General features: G+C 34.9%; 2 protein-coding genes across 2 annotated transcripts; both read left to right on the top strand.

Annotated features, from left to right (window-relative positions):
- The first annotated feature begins 6,465 nt into the window (after positions 1-6,465).
- On the top strand, positions 6,466-7,016 carry LOC107519557 (keratin-associated protein 13-1). The gene is given in 1 exon segment (XM_016162349.2): positions 6,466-7,016. A coding segment is annotated over 1 exon segment (513 nt). The 5' UTR covers positions 6,466-6,503.
- A 6,604-nt stretch (positions 7,017-13,620) lies between these two features.
- Positions 13,621-14,620, top strand: LOC107519549 (keratin-associated protein 13-1-like). Its single transcript, XM_016162340.2, has one exon. It carries the CDS (start codon positions 13,997-13,999, stop codon positions 14,552-14,554), a length of 558 nt encoding a protein of 185 aa, XP_016017826.2. The 5' UTR covers positions 13,621-13,996; the 3' UTR covers positions 14,555-14,620.
- The last annotated feature ends 2,772 nt before the right edge of the window (positions 14,621-17,392 follow it).

The raw sequence follows: 17,392 nt of genomic DNA, 5'->3' as shown, positions 1-17,392 counted from the left end.
AGCCTCTGAAAATCCGGAAGCACCATGAATAACCTCTTCCTCTTCAGCTTCCTTTTCCCTGCGTGCCTCTCCACACCGTCCCCACTCATGTCTTCTTCCCTGACCCCCCTCTGGAGATGGAGGTGCTTTGTAAACAGAGAACACACTCAACCCTATGCTGCTTTCTGGAGGTTAGATGAATAAATGCTGAGTAAATATGGAGTTAACCTTCCAGGAGACACTTACCATGCCTTCAGCCAGCGAAGAATTTGGCAAGAAGGAAGAAGCAGGGGATGGCGACACCCCAGGGTCAGACATCCTCAGAGTGTCAGGCCACAGCACCTCAAAGCTACTCATACACACAGATGTCTGCTAGCTGGGGCTCTCTCCTCTTTTGTCACTACTTTCCACTAGGCCAGGACTTGATACCAGCTGAGAAAATTTAAGCCCATGGTTCTTATCTGACCTATGACTTCTGAGCAGAAAAGCTTCCAAATCTGTTTATAGATAGAGCAGACCTGCACTCAGCTACCCAACCAGAGAAAAGACAAACAAACAAAAAAAAATAGTTAATATTTGTATAATCTTCTTATAGGCCTATTTTATGTCAGACATTTGCTATTTAACTTTCCTTTTCATTCAATCAACATATATCTATGGAGTATCCGCTCGATGTCACCAGACAGTTTCAGTTGCACTCGTATATTCCACTTGCCATTCATCTGATTTCTAATTCAAAAGCTTTTTTTATTATTCTGCCTCTCAATTTTAGCTATCATAATCTATCAAAATTGCCCTTCTCCTCTCCCGATTTTATAATGAGTCATTACTAGTCATCATGAGACCATCTGCACACTGTCACTGGGTAGTGACATGCAGCCTTTGTTTAAACCTTAAGATGCTGTCTCTTGCAGAATAGATATTAGTGCTACAAAATCCATCTTCGACATTCTCGGAAAACAGCATTCCTAACAGCTATCATGTCTGTACCATGGCATGAAGAGAGGGTGCAGCTTGTTATAAGCAAGGCTGCCCATTACAATAGAACTATTGTCTTATAAACAGAAAATAGATTTCCTTTTTCCTCTCTTTAATGCTGTACTTCATATTCTTGGGAAGACTCTCGCTGTGCAGACGTGGTTACAGTTGTCAGGAAGGTGGTATGATTTTACGGGGCTCTGAATGTCTCTCCTGAGATCCAGGCTAGATGTTAACCCTTTCATTTAAGGGAGCGATTTCCAACAATGGTGGTACATAAGAGTCACATTTGGAGCAGTGGCCTGAGGATGAGTTCGATCATTTTTTTTAACTGTTTATTTATTTTCTGGCTAGTTTGTATGTTCTAAAATGGCCCATTATCAATTCTGTTGCCTATTAAGAACTAAGATACCACTGATTTAAGCCTTTGCCCACCACATAAAAGCCAATCCAAACTCTGTTGTTGTATAAAGTAATTTAAGTCAGAGGATCATCAGCGTAAGTGAGGTAGCCTAGTTGACCTATGATTCATTTTGTGAATGATGTTTTATATTCTAATCCATCAACACAGAATAATGGTATTTTTTCAATTTACTCAAATTATTGGCAGTTGAAGACTCTCACTTGAATTAGAATTTCAGAATCAGAAATTACATCAATTCCCTCATAAAATATGGATCCTCATGTGTACACCAACAGGGATAAGGTAGCCGACTAGGTGATAGTTATAGAAAAAAATACAGAGGACAAAAATAATATTTTAATTTACATGATTAGGGTTATATATAAAAGGAAAGTTGAATAGAACACAAATTAAAATGATTATGTATGAATTTTAAATAACCTAACTGAAGTTACCTATTATTTGTTGGTAGAAGTGATCAAGAACCTGCATCTCACTGATGAGTATTCAATATGATCTTTTTTACCTACATATGTGTAATGAGCAATACCATGAAATTTAAAGGAAGAAGCTACAATCATAAGGTTTATATTCCACCTTAGTTTTTACTCATGTTTCAAGCTAAAAAAACAGCAAGTGTTTTTGATGTTATCAAAGGTGATGATTTAATGTGGATCTCAACAACAACAACAAAAGGAAGAATTATATCTGCACATAGTAAAGTGAAGTAATAAATAGCTTTTAATAGGAACCTAAAACTGAAAAAAAAGGAGTTCAAAAACATGTTCAATAAATATTCCTATTTCTTGTTTCTTCAGGATGTATAACAAACTTTAGAGAAAGAGACATATTGTAAATTTTTATGTTAAATTTAAGAACGTGGAGACACAAAGAAAATAAGAAAATTATAAGAAAAACCTGTCTTACGATAATTTAAAAGATGAGATGTATTTTGAGTTGCAAAGACACAGGAGTATTGGAGAGGAGCAAAGGAGAAATCTGGAAAGATGAAATGGAATAAGCAAAGCATAAAAAAACTGAAAAGGCCTTGTATATTCCGGGAAAAACTGAAAACTTAGTTAACTTACAACTTAAGGAGATTCTATATGGTGTGAGTTGATTAGTAACCATCACTCCATCATTTAGAAGTATTACACTTTAAATCACAATATTTCTTGTCTTCATCCCCTTCCATTCAAATTACTAAAATAGATTTGTGATTGAACACTCTTACTCCCGTCTCTCTCATATTCCAATCACCCTTTCATATATTATAAAATAAACATTCCATCCAATGATTAGGTATAAATTTCAAGTTTTTTCTTAAGGAGGAATAAGGTAAAAATTGACATGCTTACAAATGAAAAAAAAAATATTTAGAACTAATGTCTTTTTTTCTAGAAACTCTAGACAAAGAAAATATATGTGCAATATCTAGAAATGATCAGGACCAACATGTGAGAGAGGTTTTAACAATGACAAGTCAAAGAATCTGTGACTACTTTTATATTAAGGATGTTGTTCAGTACAAAAAAAGAGGCTGATGAAACTTATAAACTGGGGTAACAAAAAATTGAAGGTCAGAAGTTTCCAATGATTTTTGGCCAAAATTATCCAGGACTTTGAAAAACACCTTAGAATTAGGTTGAGCTATAAATATTTATCCTTTCATATGAATAGATGTTCAGTTCCAAATCATTTCTTAGATTAATAACATAAGAATGAGCCTTAAATTGTATCTTTACATAAATATGATATAAATGTAAGTGTAAATATAGATTTATGTATATATAATTGAAGATATACTTTACATAGATATATATGAATATATAGCTATAGATATAGATGAAGAGATGATACAGAGATAGATATAAAGATAATCTGGTACCCAAGAAAACTTTACCAGGTGTCAAAAAGTTAAGAAATGACTAAATCTAAAATATGTGTTATATAGTAGACACACTTGTGAGTGATTTAGTAAGTGAAAATATTAGACATAGATATTAATATAAATATTTTATACTTAGAAAATTAAAGAGTAGATTGGAAATTTTGTCAGAGCACTGAAACATTAAAATAACCAAGTAGAAATTTTAAAATTGAAAAAAGAAATAAATTAAATGTGAAATTGTTGAATAGATTAAAAAGAAATTAGATACGGTTGGAGAGACAACTAGTGATTGTTCCCTAAGAAATATTCAAACTAAAAAAAAAAAAATGAATGGAGCTTCAGAGAATATGGAAAGGTCTAACATAATTTCAATTGGAATCCTAAAACAAGATTGTATTCATTTGTGCATTCACATGCATGCTAAAGTAGATAGATGATAGATATGATATATACATAGATACATAAATGATAGATGATAGATTAGATAGATAGATAGATAGATAGATAGATAGATAGATAGATAGATGATGTATAGATAGATGATAGATAGTTATTCAATGAAAAATTAACAGCTATTGACAAGTCAGGATATTACCAGGTTCAAGAAAATTAACATGTAATAGAAAGAGACCCAGAGAGAATTTTCCAAATAGAACAATATGAATTCACAGATTTAAGAACTCTTGCAAGCTCCATGCACAATAAATATGAAGAAAGACCCACATCTAAACTTTACTGGAGTCAAACTGATGAACAAGAAAAAAAGAGAGAAAAATTTTAATTGACCAGAGGGGAACAAATTCAAGTTACCTTTAAAAAAGTAACAATAAGATTGACAACTGAATTGAAATGGTAAAAAAGGTACAAAAGTAATTAGATACCCTCAAATTTCTAAAGGAAAAAACTAGAATACTTACTTTGAGTATCTGTTTCACAAATGAAGGGAACATATCAACATTTTCAGATAATCAAGAACTTAGAGAATTTGTCAATAATCTTCTAGCACTAAGACATGTAATAAAATTTATACATAGTGAAAAGCGAAGTGATCCCAGAATAGAGCAAAAAGATGTAGAAAGGAATGAAGAGTAAACAAAAGATATATATTGAATAAGTTTAAGCAAACGTTGCCTATAAAAACATGGACACATATATCAATATAAACAAACATACATGAAATTAAAACACAGACAACCCTAGCATAGTAATACATAAATCGGAATAAGGATAAATGGTCTTAAGGTTTCTAACCTTCTTAAACTGTACAGGGAATAGTGAAAGTGCTCATTTATATTAGTAAATCAATATTACATGCTGTGTTCTCAAAAGCAGCACTGTGTAATAAAACATTCAGTGATGCTGAAAATATTTTTATCTGTAGTTTCCAAAATTTGGTATCCATTAACCACATGTATCTGCTGTGCACTTGAAATGTGGTGGTTATGACTGAAAAATTGAATTTTAATTTAATTTAATTTAATAAATGAAAATTAAACTCGATACTATGTGGCTAATATCTACTCTATTTGATGCTGTGGCTTTAGGGTACCCTCTAAATGAAAAATAAAATAAAGCGTGTCATCCTAGAGGGTTGACAGGATGATCGTTAAGAAATATCTTGTTTTATAGTTGACAAATTCCTTATCATATAGCAAACTTGGAGATTAATAAAGCAGAATCATCACTTTTTATTTATTTCTTTTTCCTGATATATATTTTTACTTTTCTCTTTTGTTTCCTTATATTTAAAAAATCTATTTGAAATAGAAAAGTTTTGATTTTTAGCCCAGTCTAATATTATCTTTTACATAGATTATTTAGTCATATTTAATTTAATTATTGAAACATTCAGATTTCTACCTACATATTTACTGTTTTGTTGTCATGTGATTTATCTTGTTTCTTTTTATCTACTTTCATGCTTTCAGAGGTGATAAAATAGGCTAATACTATAATATTACATTTTTAAGTTATTTTTCCAAGCTTTTAATTTTTAAGCAATTTAAGAGATTTTTATAATCATTCTTAATTTATGACTATTTGCTTCTCCCTGTATATTAAGAACCACACACCTTTTAATTAGTATTGCGCACAATGAGTATTTAGACATAATTAACTTATATTTGTCGTCTTTTTCTCTTCAGCAATCCCTAAATTCCTTTCAAGTTTATTGTCTAACTGGAGAGAATCCTTCAGCATTCATTTTAGCTCAGTTTAGCCTGACACAGAGAGCTCTATAAAAATGATAGTTAGATATTTTAAAGTGGAAAATATTACTTTATTATTTTTTAAAAAATACAATAGGAAAAAGCATTTTTTACGATGAAGGAGAAAATGGTATGAAAAGATCTAAAGGGAAAATTGTCCAAAATGTACTATGTGATGGGAATTGCTCTAGAAAAAAAGGGTCTCCATACAAATTGTAATTATAAATGACAAGAAAGGCAAGGTACATATGAAAAGCCACAGACCATATTGATATGGAACTTTTTATTTAAATTACACAGAGATGGAAAAACCCATAGAGTCATTAGTTATATCCTCTCGCCTCAAGAATATTTGACTTCTTGAGTCTTTTCACAGGTGCACAACTTGGTGTTCACTGAGTCTTTGATTCAAATTAGTCTTTCTTAGTCATTTTGACTCTAAACACTTGTCCTGATTTACCTCTGTAACCCACCACGATTCTCATTCAATTTATCTTATCTATGTTCCTCTTTGCAATGGATTTGAGAAACAATATATTATATAATAAAATCCATGGGAAATAATTTTAGGGAATGAAACAAATTGAAGGAAAACATGGGTAAAAAATGGGGTGTCATTATTCCACTGACATAGAAAAAAGTTACTTCATCGCCATCCCTGCCCTTAGAACTAAGCCTCTTCCAGCCAATATACAGGCAAATACACAATGATTCTTGGCTAAGGATATGAGTAGGGGCTTTCCTGGATGTGAGTAGATGGCATTAATGGCATGTAGTCATAGAATTTTGACATTGGAATGGTTCGTTGACTTAGTGATATAACAACATGGTGAATTTACCCATAAATATGAGATGAAAGGAATTATTCATCTACAATTACAGAAAATATTACTGAATTACATAAATGAGAAATTCCAAGTATGGAACCCATGACTGTGCAGAATGCCACACCCACAGCTGAGAGTATAAAAATGCCCCAGTAGAGAAGGTGACATTAAACCTCAGAATCTTCTCAGTGTGACTTTCTGAACTCATATCTCTCAACATGTCTCAGAACTGCTGCTCTGGAAACTTCTCCCGCTCCTGTGGGGGCTACCTGAGCTCTCCCCGCTCCTCCTGTGGCTCTTCCTACCCCAGCAACCTGGTTTACAGCACTGGCCTCTGCTCGCCCAGCACCTGCCAGCTTGGCTCCTCTCTCTACCGTGGCTCTCAGGAGACCTGCTGTGAGCCCACCAGCTGCCAGACGTCCTGTGTGGTGTCCAGCCCTTGCCAGACGGCCTGCTACCGCCCAAGGACCTCCACACTCTGCACCCCCTGCCGCTCGACTTATACCACGTCTGTGGGCTCTGGGTCCAGCAGCAGCTGCTCCGTGGGCTACGGATCCAGAAGCTGCTACTCTCTGGGCTGTGGTTCCAGGAGCTTCTGACCCCTAGGTTATGGCCTCTGTGGTTTCCCTTCTCTGGGCTATGGATTTGGATTCTGCCGCCCAACTTACTTTGGGTCCAGGAGCTGCCAATCATTATGTTACAGACCAACATGTGGATCTGGCTTCTATTAATCAACCTGCTGAGTGTTCAGACATTTTGAGCAATAGCCAACCTTTAAACAGAGTATCTATCATTTTCATGATGTTCAGGAAAAACTCTCTGACCAAAAACTATCACTAACATATACTGAACTTAATGATTAATTCTATTGAATGAATTAATGGAATTAGTAGAATTAATGAAATATATTACTAAAGCAATTAATGGAATTTATTTTAAATGAACAATGAATTAACGTCAATGAATTAATGGGAGTTTTGTTCATGCATTTTATTCTCAAAATAGATGAAAATCCAAATTAATATAACCTAATAAACTTATTCATTCTGACTTCCAATCTGCTATTAATTTTTATTGTTAGTTTTAATCAGCTAAATTTTGTTTTCTGTTTGTTTTTGTTTTGTTTTGTTTTTGCTTTGATTTGGGGAGGGGTATTCAGATCGAAGTTTATCATGCAAACCTTGGAAACTTAGTAGATTGGTAAATTTGAAATAATTTATTTTAGGCTTTAAACATTTCCTTCTTCAAAACTGCTGTGTTCAGGAATACTTACATTGCATGCACAGAGTTTATCTGGATAATAACCTCAGGGACAGTACAGACCACATTTGCTTCAAAGGATGTGGGCCTTGATGGTTGTTAACCATAGGAAAAAAACCCACAAAACATGAAAAATATAACCGAGTTGGGAAAAAATTAGGCTATATGGGAAGATTTGTACTTTAGTCTAAATAGCTTTCTTTGATTGAGTCAATGTTGGGTGGCAGAAATAATGATATCCCTTCAACTCACTGAGTCCTTTTGTATGTAATTAACTTTTATACAAGTGTATGGAGGAAGCTAATTATCTTTGGTGAGAATTAATTAGGTTCATGAGTTGTGGAATTTCACCTTCTTGTATCCAAAACTCAAACTAAACATGACTGAGGGGAAAAATTCTTTTATATCATTGAAAATTATTTTCATTCATATCTCAACATATTTTTGCAGGTCCCTTGTTTTTATATTTTATGTTGTCATTCTGATATTTTATAGGCCAAATATTTCAGAAAATAATAAAATGCTAAGATAAGTAACATGTTGATAAGGTCTAAAACTAATAACAAAAACAGTATCTTTATACAGAGATAAAAAGCAATGTTCAAAGAATTTTCCTATCCACTAATGTTTAGATTGCTATGAGAATTATGAAAAACATACATTTTAGGAACTACAGTTATTTTATACTTAAGGAAATGAATATTTGAAGTGGCTCAAGGTTTCACAATAGGTCCCAGTCTTATAAAGAAACTGCAATCCAAGATTTCATGACAGATGGGGACTAATATAAGAAGTGAAAACACAAGTATGGGAAAAAATAAGGAGAATTTTCAGAAGATAAAATAAAATGAACTAAACAGAAAGGTTTAATGGTACTTCTGTTAAGGAAGTTATTGGAAATCAAGATATAATTTGTATGACGTAGCAATGAAAAATCTGGCTAGAGATGTATAATAGGTATCTATTACTTCACTATTTGGATATCTTGAGTTTAGCATCACATTAATCTTAGAATTCTTCTCTTATACTGTTAAAATAGCTTCCTGTTTTATTACTTTCACTCTATTTTCTACCAGTTTAAACATTCTTAAATATTTTATAAAATAAAGCTTTTGTCAAATGTTATATGAAATAATGTATTATTATATATATTTATTACATATAAATATATATATTCATGTTAAATACACAATATGGCAGACCATATGATGTTGGCGTATTTGTGGTACAAAATAAAATGCATTATAGAGTTTATGGCAAGCCCTAGTGTGAGAATCACAACACAGGCAAATAAAATTATAGAGCAAGACCTTGTAATTTGCAGTGAAGAATTAATATGCCTTTGGAAAATCATCTCCTTGGATATCACATGGCCCTGGTAAAGATACAAAACTTGACTATGGGACAAGTGATCAGCATCTGTAGCTGCCCATCAGGAGCTGGGTCCTGTTGAACTCTCTAAGTCATAAAATAAGGTAGACTCAGTAGCAATCTATTGCAAGAAGGAAATAGCTCATACAAGAATAAACGTACGCAAAACAAGAAAGCGGACTGCATGAGCAGGAGTCCAGACTCCATGTCACCACCAGAATTGCACCACCACTCTTTCCCAGATGACATGTATGGTGCCTCAGGTGACCAACTAAAAAAGGAAAAGAAAAGCTCAAGCTAAGATTGCAGATATATTGTCTCATTATGTGATGTCTTTAATCACTGTGGTGAGAAAAAAATATTTTCTCTATGTGGCAGAACTTTACAGCCAGTATCTGATTATCCACTTTGTATAAAAGGGGGGAAAAAGTAGCCACAGTTGATGATACATCTAGATTCTTGGACAGTGGCAAGTAACCTGACCAGTAGTTAGGGACCAAGAAAGGAGACTCTTAGAATATTGATACAGGAAATCTAGGGTACAGACATGTGAACAGATATATATAGATGAGTTCAAAATGTGAATATCTTTGTACTTCTTCTTAATCCCCCTAGAATGCATCCACCATGGAAGAGGATCTAAACACTCAGTAGCCAAAATGCCTCTGCCACAATGCTGGCAAGATGAGCAAGTGAACAAAATGACCACAGCAGCTATGCATGAGCTCAACAGCATGAGCTTCTACTTACAAGGCTGTTATAAATTTTTAATGCCACCTGTGAATGTCCAATCTGTCAGCAACAAAGGCTGATGCTAAATTCCCATTATGGCACTATTCCTCAAGGAGACCATCTACCTACTTGGTTGCAACTTGAACATGGCCCCCTTCTGCCCTGGAAGGATCAGTGTGGTTCACTCTCAAACACAGAGTCACCTATTCAGAGTGGGAGTCTGCTTTTCATGCTTATCACATCAGCACCTCCAGTCAGGAGCTGATCAAAAGCTTGATCCGCCAGCACGGAATTCCTCACAAAGTAGCCTCCGCACAGGAAATCCACTTCACAGTAGAGACAGTGTGAAGTGAGTTCATTACAGTAGAGACAACGTCAAGTGAGATCCACGGGTTTTATTAAAAACATCGCACTGAAGCTATATGTCTGATGGTGCATTAGACTGGCCTCTGACAGCGAAGCTGAAGTATTAGCATGGAGGCAACTCCTTCAAAAGATTGGGAAGCAAATATTCACTTACTGTCACTCCCAATGTCCTATTTAAGTACTTTGTGCTTCCTATTTCTGCAACTGGAATTTTCAAGGATAGTTTCCCAGGTCCCAAAGGCTCACTTGCTAAGGGACATATCAAAGATCTCACTGAACTACAGTACAACTACAGCTGCTGCCTAAGCGCTTTGTGCTCTTTGTTTTCAGAGACCATCAGGCATAAAAAAGAATTACCTTCCATCCAAGGGTATATGACCCTGAGTAGTAGAACATGGTAGGGTTACTCTTACACAGTGAGGGTAGGGAAAGTATATGTGGAGGTCAGTTGATTTACTCGGATGACTCTTGGAACTTTCTGTCCAATTGTGGATGTGATTTGTCAAAGGCAACAACTCTAGCAAGAAAAACAAAAGGTGTCTACGTCTCAGGAATAAGGGCTTGGGTAACACCACCAAAAAATCCAAGACCAATAGAGGTGGTAACTGAGAGTGAAGCACAATTATAATGAAGAGTGAAGGAAGAGGAGGATGATCACTAACTGGAGCTCCAAGATCAAATGCAATGACAGGAACTGTGTTTCATCCCATTGGTCTTACACTTTAACATTTCCCCTTAGGAAAAGAGGCCTGCAAGAGCCATGGAGAACCACGCTCCTGACAAGCTGCCCCTCAAGGTGCAAGTGGTGGACTATGTCAGGTACGGATGCGTACTAGAACTCACATCACTTCCAAAAAGGAATAGATGTCTGTGACAAGTGATGTTAGCTGACATCTTTCTGTTGGCTTCCTTAAGGGCTGTTTGAAATTTTAAGCCAAAGTCAAGTTTTTTGGTTTTCTTTCTTTATTTATTTATCTCGTAGCAGCTCCTGGTCAATAACAAAACAAGGTGGTAGAATGGCTTTTTTTTTTTTTTTCTTTCACAGATGCTACTCTTGCAAATGCTTTTTTCTTCTACCCCGTCTCAGTGCCTGCTTCCTGGAGAATCCAACTAGCAAATATACTCTCTATTCTTTCTTGAAATTTAACATTTCCTTCTAAGATTGTTTTCCTTCAGGCTCAAAAATTTCTGTTAGTATTTAGTGCAGGATTATCTGACATAGTGAACCCATTGAAAATTGACATTCAGTTATTGTATTATTCAAAGGAAAAATAAAATTAATAGGGGTAATAAAAGGATATTTTATATTTTTGAAGAAAGTTTCAGAAAAGGAACTGACTTCAAAAATGCACAAAACTCATTGATAGTCTGAGCAGAGAGAAGCCTGAGGATGCAGACCCCAGGTTCTTTTAAAATTTGGATGATGTGAATGAACATATGTGAAATACAGAAACTATATTTCTTTTCACATGATATATTTAAATAGCATTCATATTAAAAGATCCATAGGCTAGAAGAAAGTAGAAGAGATATTTAAAATCTCTCTCCCTTCATTCCCCTTCTCAGTCCCCCACATTATCATCATTAGTCTCAGTCCTTCTCCAGGTGGCTCAAATCAAACTCTCCTTGCGACTCCATCTCAATTGAGTCATTTCGTCGTTAAAGGTTTGCCTGGTTTCCTTCTGTTTCTAGCCATTTCTCATTATACGTTATTTTTCTTCCCTCTGCTGGATGTGAGAAGCACTGTATAATAATATGTGATAAATGGAAAATAAATTTGGAAAATGTGAATCAGTGGTGACAAGTAGAATCAATCATTAGAAGCATCCTTAAAAAAAAAAAAAAAAAAAAAAAAAGCTATGCCGCTGATCACTTGACATAGTAGGAAAGTGACAGAATGAACCCCAGAGCAAAGCAGGAATGCATATACATGGGATCATGGCCAGGGAGAAAAGAAGGGGCTTTCCTGGCCATAATAGGATGAGGATTATTGACAAAAAAAATCCTAGAAATTCTGATTTAGGAATGATCATTGGCCTGTGCTGTAACAAAAAGCTATAACACCTATAAATACAATAGGTAGGAAGCAGAAAAGGTTACGCAAATGTGAGAAGATTGTACCTGTCCTGTGTCATTCCAATTAATAGTATATAAATTACCCATAAAGCATGGAATCTTACTGTGACTAATCTGAACTCACATCTCCCATCAACATGTCTCAGAACTGCTGCTCTGGAAACTTCTCCTCCCACATCGTGGGGGCTACCTGTGCCCAGTTTCCTCCTGTGGCCCTTCCTACCCCAGCAACCTGGTCTGCAGCACTGATCTCTGCTCGCCCAGCACCTGCTACCTGGGTTCCTCTCTCTACCGTGGCTCTTCTCTCTACCGTGGAGAACTGCTGTGAGTCCACCAGCTGCCAGGTGTCCTGTGTGGTGCCCAGACCTTGCCAGATATCCTGCTACCACTCAAGGACCTCCACACTCTGCATTCCCTGCTGGTAAACTTACATTGGGTCTGGGTTCTGGATCCAGCATTGGCTATGGATCCAGAAGTTTTTACTCACTGGGCTATGGATCCCATGTCTTCTCACCCTTGGATTATGAAGTCTTTGGCTTCCCTTTCTTGAGCTATGAATCCAGTTTATGCCTGGATTCATAGCTCAGGAAAAATCTATTTTGCTTTTAGGAGACTCCAGCCATCTTGTTACCAATGACTTATGTATCTGGATTCTACTGATCATCTTGCTGAGTTCCAGTACTTTTAAAGCAGTTATCAAAGTGTCTACTAAAAGTTCCATCTTGCTCATTATTTTCAGTGGCAACTATCTTTTTAGTCTTTGATCCACCAGCTCCTTAACCAATCTCTTTCCGTTAAACACAGGCTAGCAGATGGATTCCTAAATCCTCTGATTCTAATGACTTAATCATAAAATCAGCATCACTGATGAAGTTCATGCTAATCTATTTTCTGCCGAAAATGGATAAAGAGTTAAATGATTATAATCCAATACACTAATTCATTCTGGCATTGACATATTTTTATGTTATTGTTTATACAATATGCATCTGAAAGTAAACTTTGGAAGCTTAGAAAGTTATAAATTTGATCTAATTTCTTTGGACTATGAATACCTTTCTTATTCAAACTTTAGTTACTAGACATCACATTTTTTAGTCTTAAAGATTTATAAATGAAAGTCTCAGAATCAGTATATAATTCATTCCTTCAAAGAACAGAAGCTTTATCTATGTGGAGAAAGGCAATGTAACTCTGAACTTGACAGAAATATTGAAAATTTCATGAACAAGAGTAACATTTAGATGTACATAGTTGTGTCTTGCTTCCAAATGTTTATCCAGGTTTCTTTCTGTTCCTAGCCTTTCTCAATCCCTCAGTTCTATTTTTAACATTGTTTAGCCTTCTCCATTGGATATGAGATACTCTACATTAATATTTAATACTTGATAGATATTTTGAAAATAATAAGTGGTCACAAATAGGTTCAATATTTAGAAGACTTTTTGTCAAGCCCAAAGCTATGCATCTAAACAAATAAAAGAATAAAAGAAAGATGATGTCATTTTAATCTCCACCCTTAGAAGGAACACATACACCAGCATAGCCAGAATCAGATACACGAGCAGCATATACCAGTAAGTAAAGGAGAGACATTCCTGGTCATGATGGGATGGTCATTAATGTAAAACGGTCATAGCATTTCTGACACAAGAGTGGTTTATTGGCTTTGTGTTTTATTATTATAGCACCATAAATACAACATGCAGGAAATTATGCAATTGCAATTACAGAAATGGTGGTTGAGTTAATAATATGCAAATGAGGGAGTACAAATGAAGGAATGATGCCCTTGTACCTTTCAACGCCCATTGCTGAGAGTATTTAAATGCCATAGTCCAGGAGGTAGAAATGAACCTCAAAACCTTCTTACTATAACTCAGCTAAACTCACATCTCTGGTCAACATGTCCTATAACTGCTGTTCTAGAAACTTCTCCCTCCCCTGTGGAAGCTACCTGGGCTCCCCAGGCTCCTCCTGTGGCTCTTCCTACCCCAGTAACCTGGTCTACAGCACTGGCCTCTGCTCTCCCAACACCTGCCAGCTGGGCTCCTCTCTCTACCGTGGCTGCCAGAACTCCTGGTGTAAGCCCACCAGCTGTCAGGCATCCTGTGTGGTATCCAGTTACTGCCCAAGGACCTCTTGCTACCCTCTGAGGACCTCCACACTCTTCGGGCCCTGCCCGTCAACTTATAGTGTGTCTCTGGGCTCTGGGTCTCACAGAGGCTGCTCCCTAGGCTATGGATCCAGAAGCTGCTACTCACTGGGCTGTGGTTTCAGTGGCTTTGGACCCCTGGGTTATAGAATCTGTGGTTTCCCTACCTTGGGCTCTGGATCCAGATTCTGCCATCCAACCTACTTTGGTTTTTGGAATCTCCAGCCACTTCGCTACCAGCCAGTCTGTGGATCTCGCTTTTACAGGTTAACTTGCTGGATGTTTTCAACTTGTGGCATATTTTTGTAGAATGTCAACTATTTTATTCTCAGAGACAACAACTTTCTTCATGGTCTCCAAAGACTGCTCACCTACTCTCTGGCCACTCAGCCTAGCTTACAGATTAGTTCTTGCAAAATGTAAAACTAAGTGACAAACTAAACTTTAAATTATAGTTCCATTGGTGATGGAAATCATCCAGTTATTAGATATCCTTTAACAAGTAAGAAAATCTATTGTCTTAAATAAATAAACATGTAGATTCTGGCAGCCATATATGTTATTGTTATTACTTATTTCTTATTGACCAGGAATTCCTTTCAGTATTTGTTGGGTTTATATATGTAAAAGATTAATTTGCTTTATAAAACAAGCTTTGGATTTCTAGGGGTTAAGAGATTTGAAATAAAATTTTTGGTCTTCAGATTTCATTTGCATTTTAATATAAACTTTGTATAAATAAGCAAATCAAGAGCTTGGAAAGCTTAATTCTTCAAATCATGTGAATTCTTAAATTTCTCCTCACAGGAGAAGAAAAGCACAAAAGTTTGTGGATCTATATGGGATGTAGAGAGGAAGAATAAAATTTATAAAAACTGCTGGGTTTGTACATGAAATAAAAATTGAATATAAATCTAACTTGTGTCTGTATATTTTCAGAAAATACTAAATATAAAGCTTGAATAACTTGTACTAAGTTCATTTGATATTGGTTTGCAACGTGACCAAATCCCTGAATCTCTCTGAGTCCTTTACATTTTATAAGGAGGAAGCCAATTATTCTTGGTGTAAAGATTTTGCTTCAGGATGTGTGGGCTTTTACTTCCATGCTCTCCAATGGCTCGAACTACATTCAGGTAAGAACTATAGGCTTTATGTCAGCAAAATATGGAGATCTTTTTTTTTTTTTTTATAGTCACCTGTTAATCTTTTATAGGCCACTTATTCCAGAAAACAAGACACTGCAATGTCAGATACCATTTGATTTGGAGACAAGTCTAATAATAAAAAAAAAAGCATTACCTTTATCTTGAGCTAAATCACGTTCCAAGAGATTTTCAACTCATTATTTCTTTAAAATATATCAAATGATGCTCAAAGAAGATAAAAGAAAAATTAATGCTCATAATTTCTTGAAGAATAGAGTCTACTTTGAAAAGCAGACTAAGTAGTATAGGATAAAATAGAAGTAGTTTGAGAAGATAAAATGGCATGAACAAAGCCACTGGGTATAAAGTTACCCAGTATGTTTAGGGAATGTTTGGGCATTGATTTACAATGAGTCAAAGGTTTATTTGGTAAACAGGGCTAGATATCTATAATAGCTGTATATGTCTAGTGAAAATTCTTGCTCCAGGTTTTTTATCCATTCTAAATAATTCTGCATATATCATAAAATAAACATTTTTACCAATCACCCTTATATGCAGAAGTTTAACATGATGTTATTTACCAAATATAACATTAGATAGCATTAAGCTGGGTAGTTTAAATCACTCCAGCAATAAGAACCCTAATAAAACTAGATAAAATAATCTGTGCACAAACACTACAGCACCATCAGGTTAAAAACTGCTAGATCAAAATTAGGAGAGGTTCTAAATCAAAAAAATGTTGATGTTTTGACCATTTTCTTCCTGGAGTTGTTCATCTATTCCAATAATGTTAATGAGCTCATGGTGTCAATGAACAAAACAGGATTCCATGGCCTTCTAAATAGCTGGGAATACAGGTAAACATTATAGGCTTTTGAAATATTCTAGGATTTTAAAGACTCTACTAGAATTTTAAGGATAAGAAAACATAGGATATGATTTATAGGAACTAAAGCCAACCTTTGAATTGCATCAATCTTGATAATAGGAGAGTGTTAGGAATCTTACCCCAGCTTGGTACATCCAAAGTAAATTCCTCTGCAGATAGACCCATTTACAGCCTTAAATTATCTACGATAATTGATTAAAAATTACCAGTTCTACAAAAAACAAACAAACAAACAGAGAAAAGAAAGAAAGAAAAAGAAAAAGAAGGAAAGAAAGACCATACCAAGAGACAACAGTGTATAAACAAACCTACAAGAGATCTAGGTAATGGACATGTTAGAAATATACAGAAAAATAATTGTGGTTATTATTTTTAAGAAATTAAAAAAACAATTTAGACAGTGCTAGAGTACATAAAAATGAACATGAAAATGTTTAAACTATAAAATAGAATAATTAAAATGAACAAAACTCAAATTAATTCAAAGACAAACTGACACAGTCTGAAAATATGAACCAACCTCCCTCCCAGCTAAAATATAGAATGTAATAATGAGCTCAGATCAGAATAGAAGCATGTCTGACTGGAGTTTAGGGAAAATGGAGGTGCATGTTTGTGTATGTATGTGTATTAATCATATAATAATATGTGTGTGTAAATACAGTCATATGTGTATATAAATATAAGTATATTCCACAATCCACTGTTCTTTTATATACAATAACTGTAATGCAATAAAAATCTTACAAAAAATTTCAGAGAACATGTAAATGTTACCCCAATCTAAAGAAAATCGATCAATAGAAACAAATCACATTTATCATAAATATTAGAATTAGTTGGAATGGACTTTAAAAAGGCTCTAATGCATATGTGAATGATTTAAGAGAAAGATGAATATAATTGATAAATATATGATGAATTTAAAAATATGGAAATAATTTTAAAAATTGATATTCTCAAACAGAAAGTTAAAGAGTTAAAATAAAAATAGTATTAAGAGAATATTTTACAAGACAGAAGTAAGAATAAGTGAACTTGAAAATGAATTTAAAACACAATATCATCCAATCTAAGCTACCTAGAGAAATGAAGAACAGGGAA

This window comes from Rousettus aegyptiacus, unplaced genomic scaffold, assembly GCF_014176215.1.
Source record: "Rousettus aegyptiacus isolate mRouAeg1 unplaced genomic scaffold, mRouAeg1.p scaffold_m13_p_4, whole genome shotgun sequence".
Classification (NCBI taxonomy): domain Eukaryota; kingdom Metazoa; phylum Chordata; class Mammalia; order Chiroptera; family Pteropodidae; genus Rousettus; species Rousettus aegyptiacus.
The sequence above is the reverse complement of the archived record's forward strand: the minus strand, read 5'-3'. Positions and strand labels throughout refer to the sequence as shown.